The sequence below is a fragment of the Rhinolophus hipposideros genome (genome assembly GCF_964194185.1).
Source record: "Rhinolophus hipposideros genome assembly, chromosome: 11".
Taxonomy (NCBI): Eukaryota; Metazoa; Chordata; class Mammalia; order Chiroptera; family Rhinolophidae; genus Rhinolophus; species Rhinolophus hipposideros.
This window is the reverse complement of record NC_138057.1, coordinates 52,004,474-52,024,691: the sequence shown is the minus strand read 5'-3', so window position 1 is coordinate 52,024,691 and position 20,218 is coordinate 52,004,474. Positions and strand designations below refer to the sequence as shown.

At 49.3% G+C, this 20,218-nt stretch overlaps 1 protein-coding gene across 4 annotated transcripts; it reads right to left on the bottom strand.

Annotated features, from left to right (window-relative positions):
- Positions 1–35: 35 nt before the first annotated feature.
- On the bottom strand, positions 36–17,011 carry NPR2 (natriuretic peptide receptor 2). Of its 4 annotated transcripts, none has more exons than XM_081065636.1 (22): positions 15,623–17,011; positions 14,574–14,779; positions 9,378–9,491; positions 8,943–9,078; positions 8,510–8,604; positions 8,150–8,282; positions 7,837–7,921; positions 7,220–7,340; positions 6,993–7,067; positions 6,704–6,781; positions 6,369–6,473; positions 6,176–6,247; positions 4,142–4,301; positions 3,829–3,984; positions 3,582–3,750; positions 3,268–3,414; positions 2,674–2,797; positions 2,419–2,487; positions 1,014–1,188; positions 844–942; positions 486–577; positions 36–353 (listed from the first exon to the last, which is right to left on the bottom strand). In XM_081065636.1, the coding sequence occupies exons 1-22, from the start codon at positions 16,287–16,289 to the stop codon at positions 288–290; spliced, it is 3,144 nt and encodes a 1,047-aa protein (XP_080921762.1). In that variant the 5' UTR covers positions 16,290–17,011; the 3' UTR covers positions 36–287. The 4 variants fall into 4 exon arrangements, with proteins under 4 accessions (XP_080921762.1, XP_080921761.1, XP_080921763.1 ...); XM_081065635.1 differs by having other exon boundaries at positions 7,220–7,349; positions 15,623–16,438; XM_081065637.1 differs by lacking the exon at positions 6,993–7,067 and having other exon boundaries at positions 7,220–7,349; positions 15,623–16,438.
- Between the last annotated feature and the right edge of the window lie 3,207 nt (positions 17,012–20,218).

Below are 20,218 nucleotides of genomic sequence, written 5' to 3'. Positions count from 1 at the left end.
CTATAAAAGCATGATGTTTTTGTTGTTTTATATTTGGCCAAAATATTCTGGTTTAGATACAGATATTTACAGAAGGTAGGGAAGAAGGGAACCAGGCCAGAGAGGGGAAGGTATATATACAAGGCTGAGCTGCAAAGGGCAACAATTTCCATATAAGGTAGGAGTTTTGTGCATGTTGGTTTCCACTTCATATGACAATGTCCATTTCTGGTGTGTGGAGAGATGGTGGCCACTGCCTACCCAGGTACCGGCAGCAGGAGATTGTCTGGCTTGGAAAGAATTGGGGTTTAGAGAAGTCCAGCAGGTCCTTTCCTCTCTCCTAGGAGCCAGTAAGTTCGCATCTTTCCTTTTCCCTGGGAGAGAGGGAGTGGAGATAATTCAGATTCTTCTATGTTATTCCCTTCATCTCCCTCTCTTCCCCCATGATCCCCATATTCACTTTCATCCTCCCTTTCCATGACCCATTCCCCATGGCCTGCCATCACCTTCATCTCCACATCCCCCCGAAGCTCTAGCTGGAAGCATCCTAGCTCATCCAGGGCATCCTTGGTGGTGGAGGAGACATGGATCTTCAGGGCTGGGGTAGGATGGGGGTATGGTGGAAAGAAGAATCAAAGAAAAGGCAACAGAAGAATTGGTGGTGTCTAAGAGAGCTTTACCCAACCACCACCCCGCAAAAGGCTCTCAGTCTTCCCAGTGCCCATGCACTAGAACCTAAATGTGTCCAAGGATGGGGCAGTCAGGAACTGTGGGCTCAGACTGAGAGATTTGGAGGAACTCTGAAAAGAAGAAAAGGGCAACACAGATTGAGACTGAAGCTGGGATTGAGGGCTGATGGCTCACCTTGACCATTAGACTCCATCCGGGAAGCAGTGTTCACTGTGTCTCCAAAAAGACAATAGCGGGGCATCTTCAGGCCAACGACCCCAGCACAGACGGGCCCTACGAGAAGAAACAGATTGGGAGAGCCCAGGAAAAGTGGATAGTAGGGCTGGAGTGAGAGTTAACCTTACCCGTGTGGACCCCTATGCGTAGCCTCAGCTGGTCATGGGGTCGGTGGCGAATGCGGAAGGAAGAAACTGCATCCAGTAATGCTAGGGCCATACGAGCAATTTCCGGGGCATGGCGTTGACCATTTCGGCCTGGGAGACCAGATACCACCATGTAGGCATCTCCTATCGTCTCTACCTGATTGAAAGGGGAATAAAAGGTCACCTCTATCTGTATCAGCGGGAATGGGGAAGAGTAGAAGGAGACAAGCTGGATACCACTATGAGTCATCAGAAAGCCTGAGAGGCCAGAATACTGACTAGAAAAATTAGTGCCACGGTCCTGAGACTTTAGGGAGAAGTGGAAGTCAAGGGAATCTTTAAATCCTCCTGCCCCACCCCAGCACCTGGTGAATACTTGGTAAATGTTTGAATGGACACCCTGTCTGCAACAGGATATGGACAGCTAGGTTCTGCTGTCAGGAATGGGAAGCAAGAAAACAGGGCTGACCTAGAGAACACAGAAGCTGGTGAGGAGGTTAAGCAGGTCCAGTGAAATAGGCCTCAGACAGCCTTCACTGTCAAGGTAAGAAAGCAGGCACTTGGCTTTGTTCATTATACTGAAGCTAGGTAAGAGAATGTCCTTGTTTTTAGGAACTAGACACTGAACTGTCCAGGGATAAAGGGGCACTATGTCTGAAACTTACTCTCGAATGGTTCAGAAAATAATACAGACTTTTAAAAATAAAGCAAATAGGGAAAATATAAGCAATTGTTGAAAATCTAGGTGAAGGGTTTATGGGAGGTCTTCGTTACAGTAATAACAGATGGTAGAGTAAGTCCAAAGGGAAGGGACAGGAATGTATATTTATTATCTGCACAATGTTAGGCACTTTCCACAATTAATCTATTATTCCCATGTGACAGATAAAACATCTGAGGCTCAGGGAGCTTCTATTATTTGCTCAAGGCCACCCAGCCCCAAAGCCAATATTCAAATCCAAATAATTTTTACTCCCAAAACACAATAAAGTGCACCCTGCGCCAACTCAGTAACTTCAACAAAAAGCTTTTACAACATAGCTTGTCCCTAACCCCAATAAATTATGCTGTACCCACATCTTGTATGATTCTTCCATGTCTGGAGGAGATAGAGAGAAGAGAATAGATGGATAGGCTGTATTTATAACCCCAGGCAAAATGTAGCAGATCAGGGCTAAATTTCATGATGGTTCCGATTAGGGAAGCCTAAGGATTCACAAGAAATGCGAGTGCAATGTATAGAGTGCCAGAGCCTCATTTGTCTACAAATAGCATTCCAGCACGAGGATGCTGGAGAGAAAATTGACCCTGGAGCACATAAGGTACGGGGGTTCAGGGAAACTGGGTTTTTAAGGGGTCTTAGTAGGAGGGTGGCCCCAGCTCTCACCTTGTAGACATCAAAGTTGTCAATTATGGCATCAAAGCAGGTGTACAGGTCATTAAGAAGTGTCACCACCTAATGGATGGGAAAGTTGAGGCCTGAGACTTGTTCCAACTTTCTAAGAATTCTTAACCCAAGAGCCATACCAAGATACGGGAACTCCCAAACAAATGAATCTTTCCTATTATCACGGGTCCCTATGCCGCAGTGAAGCTCCCCCAGGTCCTTATCCCAGCCCCTAATGGCCCCTGTGGCTCTCACCTGCATGGGGGTGCTCTCTGCTGACAAAGCCGTGAAGCCAACGATGTCACTGAAGTAGATGGTAACACTGTCAAAGGCCTCGGCCTGTACCGTCTCTCCCCGTTTTAACTGCTCTGCCACAGAACTGGAAAGCAAGGGTGCAATTGGAGTTACACTCAGAAAGAGGATGGGAGGGGGAGAGAGGAAAAGTGTGTGCTGGAGCAGAAATGAGTTCTAACATAAAAGCTGAGCCTGGCGGAGGAGATGGAAGGTGGCGAGGGAGACATTACAGTCTAGCACGACGTAAGGTGGACAGGGATGGGAGGTTGGAAGGGGCTGCGTGGGGATGGAGGTAAATGTCTCAAGTGGGGATTGTTCTGCCTACGCTTGCTGGAGCAAAGGCATGGTAGAGCAGTGTCCTAAGAAGAATGTAGCACACAGCTCAATTGGAGACAGAATGAAAACACAGTCTCTAGCCAAAAAGGTTCACTGCGGCCACATGTAACAAAGCAGGGTTCTAAGAGTTGGGAGGTGAGTTCTCAGGAAATTGATGAGGTGGGATCCAACAGAGCAGAATATCAAAGAAAAATTCAGGAAGGAGGACAAAAGTCTCACTGGGGTAGAATTTGGTAGAGGAGAGCCTCAGCCTTGCGTTTCTCCTCCAGGTAAGCCTGTGTGCGTTCTTCCACCAGCTTCTCCAGATTATTGGCATACTGTTCCATGCGCAACAGGAGGTTGTCCAGTATGCTGGTGCCACCCTCCCTGGTGGGGTGGGAGAGGCCAGAATGTGGTACCTGCTCCAAGATTCTCAAGACTCCCAGGACTTCCTTCCCAACCCACCTTCTTGGCCCCAACCAGCCCCACCTCATCCACTAAGCTGAATGAGGCTTCTGTTGCTGGGAAGCCCCTGCCCCTCAGGGATCTCTCACTTGTTAAAACGGCGAATGAAGCCCTTAATCTGTCCAAAGTCTGGCCGCTCAGCTGGGTCCTGGGCCCAACATCGTTCCATCAGCAAAACTAGCTCTTCATTCAGTTGGGTCCTGTCAATGCTGGGCCGGAAATATGGCCGCTGACCATTTCTGACCTTCTGGACGATCTCTGAGGGTGATAAAGGCTTTGGATGAAAAACAGGGCCCAGCAGGTAGAGGAGGCTGTGGACAGGAGATTGAGTCTCACCTTTGGGGCTGAGGTCCAGGCTCTCCAAGTAGAAAGGCCCACTGCGAAGCGCTATCTCCTGTAGGATGATCCCAAAGCTGTAGACATCAGCCTTCTGCATGCCTGTGGTTGGCAAGGGGTTCCCGCTGAGCACTTCCGGGGCCGTCCACAGCTTCTCTGAGAAGAGGGAACAGGCTGAGCGACTCCTCTAAAGGCATTTCTGAGCCCCCCTGGGCTCCCTCCCACAGTGCTCCCCACGTTACTGGCACTCCATCTCCGTCTCCCACCCCCCGGAGGGGACAGGATCGGGCCAGAGGCTGTGGGGGGGCCTCACTGGCATAGAGGGCGTGGCTGTCATCGGGTTCAGCAGTGCATCGGAAGCTGGCCAGGCCATAGTCTGTGATTTTGAGCACAAAACGACTATCCACCACGCAGTTGGAGGACTTGAGACTCCCATGTGACGCAATAATGCTGTTATGCAGAAAGGCCATGCCCTGCGGGATACAGATCAAGCCATGGCATTGGATCACGTCTGGCTTAGGACCCCCCCGCTCCGTGAGATGGGCATTAGCTAGCTGTCTACGGATCTTGGGGCCGGAAAAACAACGCGCTAACTGTGGACGGCAACCTCCGTGCACTTTCCACCCAAGGAAGCAGGCAGAAGAGGAGAGTCATCCCTTCCTGGTACCAGATGTGCTTTATTGGCCCCCAGGCACCAGAGACAGGAGAAACGCTTAGGAGGAGGGACCAAGGGAGCTATCAGTCACTACCCTGGAAAGGGCCGCCAGTCTTCTGAGCAGTGAAGTGAACAGAGCTACGCAGGTGAACGGCAAGAATAAGACCCCCATGGGGGCCTCAAATGCATGGCCACTGCTTAGGAAGATATGGCTTGAGAACCAAGTATCACGAATACCTAGAAGCATCAAGCAAGACTAACCAGTTGTAAACGTGAACGTATAACCATGTGCAGGCAAGCCAGTCAGGATGGAGGAGGAAAGTGATCTATCAGAGGGAATTCTGGGTCAGAGAGAAAGTGTAGAAAATCATAAATACAAAAACCTGAACTTCTGGCCCCATGGGGCCAAAGAGGAGAGAACCTTTGTCTATGAGGGACTATAAAGCAGGTTATAAGAGGGCAGAATGGTGCTTCCCAAAAGGAAACACTGGGATCCACCCATGTTAGTTCAGGTGTAACAGAAAAGGATACCATGCTCTGTATGCTAACCAAAACACATCTGTCTATCTAGTCAGCTCTGGACCTAACCAATATACAACTCTAGTCTCTGTAAACTCTACCTTCTTATTCCTTTTGACAGCAACAAAGCCTTTGGGAATCTCCAAATTTGTGAATATAGAAATGATCAGGCTTCTAGCTTCAGTCTAAATCACTTTTCCACCAAATTACTGTTCTCTCAAGAGTCATGTTTTTCTTACATTTATCATCACACCTCTGGTTGGGCACCATATCAACTTTATGTAATATGTTTATCTCTCATTTAATCACAAACTTTCACACAAAAACATATTTTTAAAATAACCTCCAGAGAATTAAGCAGAAAAACCAACGTCAGCTTCAGGTGTGATATGGGTGATCCACTAGGCTAGCTTACTGGCTAGAGGACTTGCTTCTAAACACCTGTCCAACTCATGCAAGATTCCCATTTATGCCTCCACAAATCCACGGGCCTCGTGGTCGCCTGAAAATAGCTGCAACCTAGTATATCTGAAGATACCAAAGGTTTAGTATCATTTTCTTCGATTTCTCTTAGTTTTACTAGTAAGTTTTCTTTTTTAAATTTCCGTTTTTCAAAAGAACAGATATGCCAAATATTGGTCAGAAAGTAAGTGATGAGAAAAAACAGAAGACAAATATGGTTGGAGACCCCATGGATGTTTTCCCTGCTAAAGGATTTTAATATAAGCTCTAGGATGGAGGGAGGGAGGGGAGGACGGAGGGAGGGATGGAAGAAGGGAGGCAGATAGGGAGATAGATAGATAGATAGATAGATAGATAGATAGATAGATAGATAGATGATTGATTGATAGATAGATGATTGATAGATAGATAGATAGATAGATAGATAGATAGATAGATAGATAGGGAGATAGAGAGAGAGATAGATAGATATCTGAAATATCTAGGGCAGGAAGATGACAATTCTTTACAAGTACAGGACTCTTTGTGGCAGATAAAACTTATCCCTCCCAATTAAAAACCCCAGATTTTTGTTTACCCGTTATTATCCAACCATAAGAATAAGGGAGAGAACCGGACTTTTAGAGGACTAGGAGAAATCATAAGCAAAGATAAAAAGATGGAGGCATTTTAAAGCAGACGTAATCTTAAGGAGGAGTGGGGAAAACTCACCTTAACAAGGTCATTAATGAGTGAATAACGAAACATCCAGTCCAAGTTGATGCTGTCATTTTCCAGAATATCCTGGCAAGTGACATGGGATAGATTATGTGACTATCTTTGTCCCACTAGCGAGCACCTGCATAGAGTCAGTGTAATGTTGGGCCTATCTGCCCCATCCCTATCATTTCCACCTAGGCCTCACCTGTAAACTTCCACGAGGACAGTACTCGGTGACAATGCAGATGTTGGGAGGGTCTATGCAGGCGCCAATGAAGCGAGTGAGATGGTTGAATTGAACATCTCTCATCTAGCAAAACAAAGAAACATGTGAGGAGAGAGAACTGAAAACACTAAAAATCAGAGACAGAAATCTACCCCTCCATGAGAGGACCTCTCTCTTAATTGTACCTGCAATTTTGAGTCATTTATAAACAAACCCCTTGCCCTCTGAGCCAATTTTACTGCTCCACAGTCTTCCGTTCTCCTCTTCCTCATCCCTATTTACCCTTCGCCCTCAACCCATAAACCATTACATACATGTTTGAGTTCAAACAGAACCTGCCGGGTCAGCTCAATGCGCTTCTTATTCACATGTTTGATGGCGACAACATTTCCCTGATGGTGGGAGTGAAAGGGAAAAAGAAAAAATTAGTATCAGAAGAAGTTTCTGGGTACTAGGAATACTGGAGAACTGCAGGAGCATCCAGGAGCTCCGCTGGACATAAAGAGGAGGGTTATGAGGGGCAGAGGTTCACGGGAAGAGGTGACATATGGGGATGAGACAGGATGAAATGGTGAGGACCAGAACAAGCGGATGACTGTTCACCTTGAAGTGACCGGTGTTGGCAAAGATCTGGTATTTCCCATGGGCTGTCATGAGCGAGCCGTAACTGGATCCCCGCTGGGGCCAAGGGCAACATGGAGGCGGAAGGATGAAAGGAACATTAGATGATGGTGGTAGTGCAGGGGCTATCATTACAGGCCAATGTGCTGGGAAAGGTCCAGGGTAAGAAAGGACGGGAAGCAGACAGGACAGCTGAGACAAGGGCTCACCAGTGACAGTGTGAGGCGGCTGCCTGCACCTTTATGGTATCGCTCTGAATTGCCAAACTGCAGCTCTTCCCAGCGAATGCGCCACAACATGCTGGCCAGCTCCTTCTCCAGCATCAGTTTTCTGTAAGGACTGCACACCTCAGTTGACTGGCAAGCCCAATCCTACCACCCCATAAGCCTACAGCGGGGTTGCAGGGGCTTCCCTGCAGCTCCTGAAGCTGCGATTGTTCCACCCAAGGGACAGGACTGAGAGAGGCTGCATCCTCTACATGTCTGACACATTCCCTGTGCTCATTTAAAAACACAGAGGCTGAAGGTGAAAGTTATTTCCTAAAATGGTAGCATCTATGGAAAATTCACCTTTGCATTTGTAAGACCCCGCTCAGAATCACTAGTTAGTATACCCAGTCTCGAACCAAAAGTGGGAAAACAACACCAAGGCTAAAAGAAAACTAATGAGAAGAGCTAGAGAGGAGGACATTAGGTCAAAGAGACAACCACCAAGTTAAGAGACCTGCCACCCCCACCCCATGTTATTGGGACCTAGTGGCCTCAGCCAGAAGGCTGTGTGGCAACAGGGAGGGAGGGCGGAGGTCAGTGGAAAGCCCGGAACTCACCGGAAAATGAGGAAGCTGGAAACACCAAACATGATGAAGGTGATTCCTGTGCCCAGAGCCACAATGGCCAGAGTGGAAAGTGGAGCTGAAGGAAAGAAGGGGACCCTGAGAAAGACTGTGTGGAGTTGTGAGAATGGGAGGGGGTGATGCTCAGGGTGCAGGCAGTAGACAGATTTCTGGAGGGAAAGAAGCAAGGAGGGGGGAAAGCAGAAGTAGAGGTAAAGGTAGAGCTACGGTGGGGCGTGAGTGACGGGACGAAGAAGGATGGAAAGTAAAGGGAGAAGGACTGCTCCCGGTCCCTGCACACACCCACTTTTATCACAGGATGGGTCGTCCAAGTCAAAGGCACAGGGGGGATTGTCCAAGGGGGGTGCCCCCTTCACCCAGGGGATAGGCCGTCCTGTCCACCAAATCTGCTTCTCTGCTCCTGAGTAGTGGGCTGCAGGCTGTGAGGAAGGAGAGAACTGGGCCCACGGGCCTGCTCCCACCAACCTCCTCCCCCAGACCCCAGTTATTTGGCTGCTTTTCTCCGCAACCTCCCATCCACCCAGGACGCCACTCCAGGAGAGAAAGTAAGTTCCTGCCTCTAGTACCTTTGATTCTGCCCCTGCTGAACCCTTGAAAGCTGGACTCGCAGGGCCCACACTCTCCTTCCTGCCTTCTCCCCCATCACCTGAAAGTCCCCCGAGTCCAGGTCTCCCATGGCCCACAGGACAAAATCAGTCTCCCGGTCATTGTTCTTGTCCATAACGACCAGTCCAGTTACACCTAAGACAGAAAAGCATCACCGTTACTTGGAGACCTACCCTAGGCTGCTCTCCCACCCCCCAGGCCCCCCCAATTACCTCAGAGTCCATCCCTGCCCCCGCTCTTTTTTAGTTTTTTAAAAATTTTTTGGGGTGACAATTGTTAGTGAAATTACATAGATTTCAGGTGTACAATTCTGTATTATATCATCTATACCCCCGCTCTTAAAATGTGTCCACCTCTGCCATGTTCTCTGACCCCTAACTGTCCTCCCTGCCCGTTATCTGTATTTGCTTCTGCCCACTCCACTTCTGAACCTGACAGCAGCCCTCTGGTCTCCGTCCAACCCTCTTTATTACCCTGGTATCTTCGTCCCTGCATCTTTTCCACAATTCGAAGTCCATCTTCCCGGGTGCCTCCTTCCTGTATTGTCTCGTTCAGGACTTCAGCATACAGCAGGATCCCATCATAGAAGCAGCCAGCGATGAGGTTCATCTGGGGGCGGTAACTTCAGCAGTGCTCTCCCAATGTCCTGCCAGGCCCCCGCCCCAGCCCTCTTCCCATCGCTGGGGTCTCTTTCTACCTTTTCTCTCCTCTGGGTTGCTTTCTTCCCTCCCCTCATTCCTGAGATGCCATCCCTACCTCACTGGACACTAGGGCAGAAGGAAAAATCCTGGATGGAAGTGGACAGCCCACAGAGTAGGTCTGGCTCCATGGCCACGCTTGATGCTGAGTGAGGGAGAAGAGCCTTTGCTCAAAGCCTGGCCTCATTCTCAGGAAAGATAAGGACTTACCAGAGAGGGGGCCAGCTCCACACCAAAATCTTCTCGGGCTCTGATCAGCAGACGATTCTGGAATTCCTGATACTCAGGATTTGGGGGTTCTCGGTATGTGATGACCAATACCGTCTGTACCAAGAGCACATGGGGAAGAATGAACAGGATTCCAGATGGGCATTCGGGGAAGCGATGAAGCAGGACAGGGAAACTTGGTGAAATACACATGAAATACACCTGGATGAGTATGAAGGCTGAGGTACTAAACTCCATGTGTGTGTACCTGTGTGAGGGGCCAGGGGAGGTGTTTAATCCATCTGAGGAGAGGGAATGGCATGCCTCCATGAAAGACAGATAGGATGGTTCTGGGAAGGTAGAGTCTGGGAAATAAACGAAGTTAATTCCATCCCCAAAACCCTGCCCCTCATCTTCCTGAAGCCCCTACGACTCCCTGGGCCTCCCTGCAGGGTGCCACAGCACTCACAGCTCCTCTGTCCCATTCTTTCTGGGTACCTGTTCATTATTGAGGCCACCACTGACCAACAGCTCCTCTATAGGTGTTAATTACTGTTCATGTTATCAGTAAAATGTTTACATCTCCATTTGGGACTTGAACACAGTGCCTCCACCCAGTGAATCAAAGAGATTTTAGGTCCTATGACAACTGAGGGAAATACGTTGAGACAGTGATTCCATCTGTGAGAAGCCGTGAGTCCATTCATTTGACATGCGTGGGACACCTATCAGAAGTAGCACCATCCTGCATACTGGCATGGTCCTACACATCACTAAGTAATAGACATGTGTCACAGAGAAAACACACAATCACATGCCCACATACATTTCATAGATAAGCCAATGACACATTTGGTCTCAGCCATGCACACATCTCACTGGCCACAAGTCAGCGTGTCTCTGTCTCTCACTAGAGTGTCTGCCTGGCTCCCTCTCGCCTCACACATTTCCCCTTCCTTAACTGATGGACACAACCAGTGTCTGCCTCCACCCCAGGCCTGAACCATCACTGAGACCAGCCTCTGCCTTGGATGGGAAATTGGCACCACGACGTCAGGGAAAGACTTCAGATTGATGTTTTGTGAAATGTGACTTTGTGAAATGACAGATTAAAATCTAGTACTTCTACCAGTTTTGTTCATTCCTGTCACAGAAAGCACATGTAGAGACCACAGAGATACCAGCTATATCACATATGATCTATTATATATCAATTCGTTCCAGGTAGGAAATAATAAAGTCAGTGTCTAATATACATTCATTATATTAGATTGGAGTTTGCTTTATATTAGACTGGAGCATTTGCATGCTTGATCACACACTTCTAATGCTCTCCTGCTCTCAGGCAAAATTAAAAAGGAGAGGGGGACTAAGGAGAGATTGTTCAGTAACACCTGTTCCAAGAATAAGAGAGAAATATAAGGGCAGGATATTGTTGACAAAAAAATGTTAAAAAGTCAGTAAAAGATCTGGGAAAGATCAGGTTTTAGCACAATTTATGTTTCAATGTAAAGGCTGATAGGTTTTTAATGTTTTTTAAACCCTTAGCGATTCTCTAGGATTGTTTGCTAGACTACCAGTTCTCCAACTTCTTGGTCTCACTACTGAAAGTTATTGAGGACCCCAAAGAGCTTTTGTTTGTTTGGATTACATCTACCATATTTACTATATTAGAAATTAAAACTGACCATATTTCTAATATTTACCATATTCAAAATTAAAACTGTGTTTAACACACAAGCACACCTTCCCTAGCTGCCAGCGTGATGACATCATCACACATCACGTAGCCCCTGGAAAACTCCACTGTGTCACGGAAGGATGAGAGTGACAGAGGCAAATAATATCTTAGTATAATTTTTTAAATAGTTTGGACTTCGTGGTCCCCTAAAAGAATTTCAGAGGCCCCCAGGATTCCAAGACCACACTTTTAAAACTGCTATGCTAGACTCTGTTTTGCTGTGGTTACTAGCTACTGGGGAAAAAAAAGAAAGAAAGAAAAGAAAGAAAAAGAAAAAGAAAGAAGAGCCTCCAAAGAGTTTCTGTGCTTGCTCAGGAGCTAGAGAGAGACGGTGAAGGTAAGTAGTTGTGTCCCATTTCAGAATGGACCCCAGGTGGCAACAACAACAACAACATCAACAAGCAAAGGCTGTCCAAAACGGGTTCAGCAGTGGGTGGAAGCCACAACTGCTCCTAGGAAATGTGCAAGGGCAGCAGACGCCTGCCTCGGCCTGTGGACCCACCCACACCGAGACCTGGCAGCAGCAGGAGGCACCGGCAACTGTGGCCTGAAAAGACAAAGAACTGTCCCCAGAAGAAGTTCAGCCTTACACACAGCCCTTAGCTTAGTGCTTATTTCCATTCTAGCTGTTGGTGTCCCCCATCTGTAACCCACCTCATGTTGGTCACCTAGGTTGTGACATCTGCCTGGGCTTCTGACCCTGTAAGTCCTCAAATGCTCAGCCTGGGTCTCGATCCGTAGAGCCTGGTCATTTGCTGCTTTAATTCCACTGTATCTGCTTATTCTTCCCTATCCCGGTTGATCATCTTGGTTTACAGTACCTGCCAGCTCTACTGCTGTCCAGACGAATTCCTAGCCCTCTTCCCCCTCTCCCTAACACACACCTTAATTCAATTCAATAAATGTGTGCTCAGCACATGGAATACAACGATGAGTATGATCTTTGCCCTCGAGCAGCTATCCGGCATGAGCCGGTACCATTTTCTTGAGCATGACACCCTCTTGGAAAAGCTTTGGGAATCTGTATTAAGGACTCCTCGCCTCTACTGCCACCTTTTCCAGACTGGCCTGGTTGGGGACCCCTGTGAGCCAAGTATCTCCAGGGTAGGGTGCTCTGCTCTTTCATCGTTGGCTGGAGCTAACTACCCAACTTCCTTCACCCCTGCCCTGCTTCAGCATTAGGAAAAGATGAGAGTAGCTTTGCCAGAGGACACCTCATCACCCCCTCACCTCTGCCCTGTCCCAAAGCCTTGGTTCTCGGCTCAGCATTTTCTTGACTGCCTGTTTCCCCTTCTGTAGCAAATTCTCCCTTTTTGTTTTTCTGTCTGAATAATGCCTGCAGTGAGTGGCAAATCCGAGAATTCATTTATATAACTGATTGTTAACTAACTAGATCCCTCCTTCCCCTAGCCTAAGTGCTGGGACCCCGTGGCTGGCAGGAAAGAGAGGTGCTCCTTCCACAAAAAGAATACAGTTCAGAATGGAGTCCTCCCATCTGGGAGGGGGACAGAGATCTTCCTCAACCACACTCGCTAAAGTTCAATCCCCTTGTTATTCTCTTCTCATACCACTATTCTTTTTTCTTTTTTTTTTTTTTAGTAACACATCACAGTTTGTTCTGTTTGTGTTTATTTGCTTCATTTCTATTCTACTAAATGTAAGCTCCAAAAAGGCAGGGACTACTACATCTGTAATGTTCTCCAATGTCTACCAGTACCTAGCACAGTGACTGGGATATAATAGGTGCTCAGTAAACACTAACAGAATGAGTCAGTCTTCAAATGAATCAGACACTGACTGAATGATGTATAAGTACTATGTAGTATAAGTTCTACAGAGTTAAGCACAAGAGTAGGAAACTCAGTTCAACCTGGGGATTCAGTTTCCTAGAAGTGAAAATATCGGACCTGAGTCTTGAAGAATACACAAGCATTATCCAGACAAAGGTGAAAAGATTGTTTTAGGCAAAAGTTAGAACATAAATAAAACCTGTCCTGCCACTGCCCATGTTCAGGTGTGACAGTCACAGATTCATACTCAGGCAAGCAAACAGATAATATCATTCACAGTCAGATACACATTGGTCAGTCACAATCACATATATGATCACAGCCACATCCAACCTTACTCATGGGAGAAGAGGACTGACTAGCCCTTATACACATCTACTTAGACTCAAAGAATCTCAGGGTTGAAAGGACCTTAAGGTTATCCCATACACCACCTCAAATCCATTTTGGGAAAAGGAGAGATATGGATAAATAAATAAGAAACACTATGTCTATAAGTTAGTGAAAAATTTGTGGGAGGATCAGGGAATAATTCATGGGTATGATTTTGAGAGGCAGACATTCGGAGTGAGGGAAGAAAGAGTATTCCAGACAAAAGGATCAACGAGGGTAAAGGCAGGGGGGCAAGGAGGCCGGAATACTCGAGGTCAGGGGCCGGAATACTCGATCATGAAGGGCACTAGGAAGTAAAAGTGAAAAAGTGGGAACTTGAGAACAGACTGTAGAACGTCTTAAATGTCATGTTAAGGAGTTAGGACTTTATTCTGTAAAAAATAAGTCATTGAAACTTTTGAGCAGAGATGTGAAATGAACAGAGCCATGTATTTTCCCTACAAATCGTTTCTCAAATCCGTTTCCTTCCATTCCTGCTATCATGACCCTAGTTCAAGGCCATTTCACTTCATTTCATTCTAACCTATTACAGGTGGTCTCCCTGCCTCTAGCCTCCTCCTCTTCCAATCCAACCTGAATTCTGTCATTAAACTTCTTCTCACAAAAAAATCTCAAGGACACCACATTCACGTCCATGTGCTTTAGTCTTAGACTCAGATCTCTCCTTAATCTGATTATACCTTTGCAACACGATTTCCTGTACCTGCTTCAAGTAAACCCTTCTTTCTTTTAAGGTCAGTTATCTTCTTGGTCTCCCACACGTGCCTGTTCCTATCTTTTTCTCTTTGTGCAGGCGGCCTGGATCTTCTCTTGCATTCTGACTAGGAATATGACATCTATCTTTAAAGTCACAATAGAGCCGCACTTGCTTTCTGGAAGCCTTTCCCAGCCCCAGCCACACAGACTCTCTGTCCTCTGAACCACTGAAGTCCTCCCTGTCTGTTCCAGGACACAGGATCATACCCCTTCTTGTACTTGTGTATAATTGTACCACACCATGCCTCGCCTCGCCAGATCTTTGCGTGTACTTTTCTTCCCCACACTATAGTCTACTGCTGGCACTGAGGAAAGTCATTGTTCTGGGATCTTGGGAGGGAACCTTGGCAGACACACTGAGAAAGAGTCATAAAGGTGAGGAAGTAAGAAAAAATGATACTGAGCTTGAAAAGCCTCTGTTCATTTCACTCCTGCAGCTCACAATTCCTGCCCTGTTCCTGGGGTGTCTGTGGGGTCTTGTGAGTCCCCTTCCTCCCTCAAGTCTGGCTCAAATGATACCTGAAAGGCTTCTCTGAGGGCCTGGGCCTGTTCCCAGGTGCGATTGTCCTGCCAGGGTCGGCCTGTAGAGCGCGTGGGGCCTGCACGGAGACTCTCCCCAAAGACATCCAGGTAAAAGAAGACATAATCCCCATTGGTCAGGTTCTCCCTCTGGGCTTGAAGCAGGATCTCATGCAGCATCTCCAGAGGGCCGCAGATATACACAACTGGGAGCAGGTGTACAACACAGGGCATTCTGAGAACGGATGCAGATCCCCAAACAGCCCCCTCTCTGACACCATCAGTATTTCCATCTTTAGCAAGGCAGAGAGGGCCCTAACCTACCCACCACCCAACAGATGCTTGTGAGTCCTCCCCCTTGGAGTCTATGTCGTAAGTACCCTGGGGCCATGTAGACCATCTGGCAGGAGTCAGTCTGACTCCAGACCCCAGAGAAAGGGAGCTATCAGCCTGCAGCCCCTCCTCTTCCCAGAGCCTGGCCTGCTGCTCCCACCCAGCCCTCCTCACTCCCCCACTCTGCCCTGCCTTTCCCTACACTCAAAGGCACTGGCTGCTCAGAATTTCTCTCTGTGAGCTTTACCTGCCTTTCCCAACCCAAGCTGCTGAACCCCAAAGCCCACTTATACAGTCATTTCTACTTTAGTGACGTTCTAGACCCACACTGTAAGGGTCTTGGTACCCCAATCTGAGAAATCTGTGCTCACAGTCACACATTTTGGAGCAGCCATTAACCACATCACTACTCCAGGGCACTCACACTGCTCCCCAAATTCAATGTTCCCCCAATCCTACATTCTCCGGACACAAGCTTCAGCCCCATGCTATCTTCTTCCTTGTTTACGTGTGCCCATGACGTCCGCAAGCTCCCCTGATATACCGCCTTGGCCCTCACAGAAGTGCTCTGTCCACACGTGCTTCTGATCCTTCTGGATCCCAGCCACCACGTGCAGCAACTCAAGGCCAGGCTCCATCGACAGCGCCTCAGTGCTGACCTCCAGGGAGACGGCGACCCTCCTCCCCGACCCTAAAATAGCCGGGGCCACACTTACTGCGCCCGTTGGCCCGGATGAAGTGGGTGGCCTGCTCAGGGCCTCCTGGCTCTCGGGCATACACCTGGTGCTGCACACTGAGGTTGCTGCCCTGCAGGGCCTCAAAGACGCCCTCGATGGTGAAGTAGTGAGGCCGGTCGTCTGTGCGAGCGTCCAGATACAGCAGGGCAGCGCGGGCGGTCCAATTGAAGTGCCCATGTAATGTCACTACAAACTCACCCAGCTTGGGAGCAGAGGGGCCAGTGCGCACCAGGGTACGGTAATGCTCATTCTTAGCCGCAAAACCAGAGGCCACGGCACCCGCAGTCAGCAGGGGAAGGCGCCAATGAGACGCAAAGCGGGCCACCGACGCGGCAGGATACACACAACCCGGGCCCAACAGAAGGTCAGGGTCGTGGTACAGCTTGAGGTCCACAGCGCGCAGCGGTGCCAGGTACTCGGAGCAGGCGCCATCTAGTTCAGAGCTGACAAACCGCAGGTCCACAGGCAGTGCCCGGCCCAGCGCCTCCACAGCTAGTGCCACAGCAGGACCCACCCGTGGCCAGGCCCAGGCATAGCTCAGGTTGTGTTCTGGCAGCACCACTGCCAGTGTCAGATTCCGCGCCAAGGGAGGACGCACCCCACCTGCCAGGGCTGCCACCACCAGCAGGAGTGATGGCAGTGCCATGGGGAGAAAGCAGCAGCCCCACCAGCCCCAGATCCTGGGGCCACTCTGGCCTACCCGGGAGGCACAAGCACCGCCCAGCCTGGAACCCCGGGAGTCGGTCAGGAAGAGAAGTGAGGATAAGCTAGGTGGATTGAGATAGGAAAGTGGTCGGGTGGGACAGGAGATGGGAGGAAGGCCCAGGGGCTGGGTAAGGAGTGGGTCTGCCTGCCTTGGGTAAGGACTGAGCACTAAGAGCCGGGTGGCAGGAGGAGGGAGGGACCAAAGGGGCCTGCGGCTGCGATGGGCACAGTGAGAGGTGAGGTGGACTGATGAACCTAAAGCTGAGAAGGCAAAAGGGATCCGAGGCTGGGATGGGGTGGGGGTGGGGGGAGGCTGCTACAAAGAAAAGGCCTGGGGGCTACCTCACAGCTGAAGGGGCTAGGAGGGCAGAGAGCGGCGAAAAGGAGGACCAAGGGGTAAGGTGGGAGGGGGCCCGCACCGCGGAAGGACTGGGACCATGGGCAGGCAGGGAGCGAAGCGAGGCCTGGGCCGGACGGTAGGGAAAGGCACGGGTAAATCTCCCTGTGAAGGCTTCTCCTGAAGCTCCAGCTTGGACTAACGGGCCCAGGGCGCTGGTCCCATCCGGAGCTGCGGCGGCCCCGCCCGTGTCCCAGCTCCTCTGCTCAGCTCCTCCTGGGCCCGGGCGGCCGGCGCTGCCCGGCGCTTCCTCCCGCCCCCCGCCTGGGCCCCCGGGCGCGCCGCTCGTCCAGGTCAGGTCGCCGCGGCAGGGCCCGTCTCCGCTCGCTGCGCGGGCGGCGGCCGCCGAGTGTGACTCCTCGGGCAGGCCGCCTGCCCCCGCCCCCGCCCCCGCCCCGCGCCTCCCCCGCCCCCTCCCCGCGGCCCCTCCTCCTCCCTCTCTCGGCCCCACCCTCCGGCGCCTGCAGTCTCCCCCCACCCCCCACACGGGCGCCTAGGGACCTCCCAGGTCTCCAACCCACCCGGTGACAACTCAGGGGCGCCGCACGGGGCCTCTCAGGCCGGCGAGGTTTCTGGGCGTCCTCTCGCTTTAAGGGCCTCCCCCTGCCTCCCCCAAGACCATGGGCCACTCCTCTGCTCTCTATCCATCTCACTTTCCTATCAGCCCAGGGCCTCTCTTGTTAGGGTCCCCTCTCTTAATTCTGCTGAGTCCCTCAAATACTCCAGTCTCCAGGAAGCAGTCAGGAATCCCCAAATATTTGGAATCTTCACCAGCCCTCCACCTAGTAAACCATACCACTCTTCTCATTGCCAGGAGCCTCTCCTTCACCATGCCTGCTTGCTGGAACACTGGCCCCTCCAGGACCAAGGGGTGTCAGGGATCGATTTTTCCTGAGTCCTTACAAAGCCCAAGTCTCCTTTTCCCTTAGGACTCAAAGCTCCAATCTCCTTCTTCCTGTGCCCATGCCCCCGGCGCGCCCTCCCGTGTCCTCAGAGGCCCACCGTAGCCCACTGGGCTTCCACCACACCATCTGCTCCAGGACAGGAGCCCGTAACAGCCTTTTCTCTCTCCCCACTTACCCCACACAGCACAGCCTAGCACCTGATAAAAGCTGGTGGACCAGCTATGCAGAACATTCTCCCAGCAATTAAAGCCCATTGTATCCCCCTTGGGTTCCTCCCCACTCCCAAGCTTCCAACCTAGAAGGCTCACCCCAGATACCCCATATCTGGATTGCGGATCTGATCCTGAGGAACAGCTTGTGAGGGATGACATCATGGTTGCTGGGAGGGATTACTATGGGACCTTGGGGAGTTTTTCTCAATTGTCATAAACCCATTCTCCTCCCCCTGCCGAGAGCCACAGATCGTCTTCCCCCTCGAGCCACTTCAGAAATCACAGTGCCAAGAGGCTACAGGAGCGCCTGAGTAGCGGGAGGAGAGGGGTGGGAGTGCAAGGAGAGAGGAGGGGGCGTAGTTTCTCTGAGATGAAGGCGACACCTAGTGGTTTTGGGGAAAATTTTAAGGACAATGCTACTTTATTCTTACGTACGGTGTTTCTTTATTGAACACTGGCTTCCTTGCACATGCGTTAGGGGTGAATACAATAAAAGCTGAATGATGTAGCCCTTACTTTGAGGAGCGTACAGTTGGAATCCCTGAGGGTGCCGAGATCAAAGGCAAACCTCCCAGTAACATATCTTGCCCCCAGCCCCAAGAAATGGAAGTAAAACAGCTTCTTTTTTGATCACGAAGGGATGGTAACTCCAGTTCCATCTTCCAACATTGGTGGTGAAAAGGAATTTCATTTTATTTGAGCAAGGAAAAGAAGGATATAATAGACAAAAGGGTGATGGGAAACCTGAGAAAAGACATGGCTCTAACTTTAGACCGACCCAATCAAATAATACTTTTTAAGCAACTACATACAGCTTAATGAGAGAATCAAATCCAAAATGATGCAGTCTCTGCCAGAATCACAGAATTTCAGGGCTAGGAGGAGTTTTATAAAGATATTGTTCAATCCCCTCATTTAAAGATAATTGAAACTGAGTCCCAGAGGGGGAAGTCACATAGCTTCCTCAGCTGACTGTCTCCCCCAACCCTACTTGGCTTTTAATAGTAGAGCAGAGACTTTCCTGGTCTGTAAGGCGGGGTCTGTATAGCTATTCTGCTGACTCATGGAACTCACCATATGAAACCATGCTTACAGGGTAATGGCCACCAAAGACCCAGAGGAGTTTCTCTGGACACCTGCAGACCCAAGTGAGGACCAGTCAGCACTGTTGCCCAGACTCCCAAACAAATTCAAGAGCAACGTGTGTCATTTCAAGCATCTTTCCCCTTCTCTCTCTCTTCCAACCGGACACTGATACTAGAAAGTGGGAAAGGGTGGAGAAATAAAAGTTAATAGCTTAATGTGCCAAAGGCAGTGAAAGATTTTGTTTTGTTTTTTTCATTTGGGGGTCGTGGTGAAAATTTTAGATAAATGAGAAATTTGGTTATCTATAGATTCCAATTATCCAAGAGATCACTGCTGTCACTGATGTGGATAATCAGATTTGGGCTGTATTTAGTGACTCCATGCAACTCATACAAAGCCTGGGAAATCTAAAGATCCTGCTGGCCTGAGCAGCACCAAGCGAGGATCCCCCTTTCTCTCCATAGGGTTGGTAATGCCTCCTTCACAGAGCCTATCTATAATTTCTTCTGGAATAGGAGCAGCCCATGCACCTTATTTCTGATCCAGAACTAAACTGCAGAACATCAGATCAGCTAGATGCTGGAAGCTGCTGTGCTTTCCAAACTACCTTGTTCTTTAGTGGAAAGAAATTCTAAGCCCAGTCATACTTAGGCCAAAGGAGCTTCAAGACCCTTGCCGAGTTCTGGCACTTTCATGGGATTCTGGCTCATGCTAATCTCCACGGCAAGCTTTAATGTCCCAAACTGACTCTCAGCTCAGCACTGAGCAGTTTTATAACTTACCTCATTTCGCACCTAACTCTGAACCCTCAGGTTTGCTCTACACCAGACCATGCCTCCGGGGCTATAAGACGCTGGAGAACAAAACACCTTCCAGTCTTCTCTATGCTTGACTAACCTGACTTGCAGAGCAAGGCCCTGATTATGTGTGATTGTCTTCTGCGCACAAGACACACGGGTCCAAGAGAACCTGCCAACAGAAGGCAGAGAACAGCCGTGGAAAGTAATATAAAATAAGGCAGAAATGGTACATTTCAAATGCAACATTTCAATAAGGGAGAGGAGGAGGCAGTGAAACGTATTGAAGGCAAACAAAGACTTTACTAAAATTCTGCATTATTTCTTTTAGCCTCAGTGAGGGAGAGATAGAATCCTGAAAACAGGTCAAACCCCCATTATTGCTCATGTGACCTACTTCCCCCCATACAGCAGCACACAGTATGGTTCTAGACCTTAGGTCCAGTTCACCTTCTCATAATATTCAATATCCT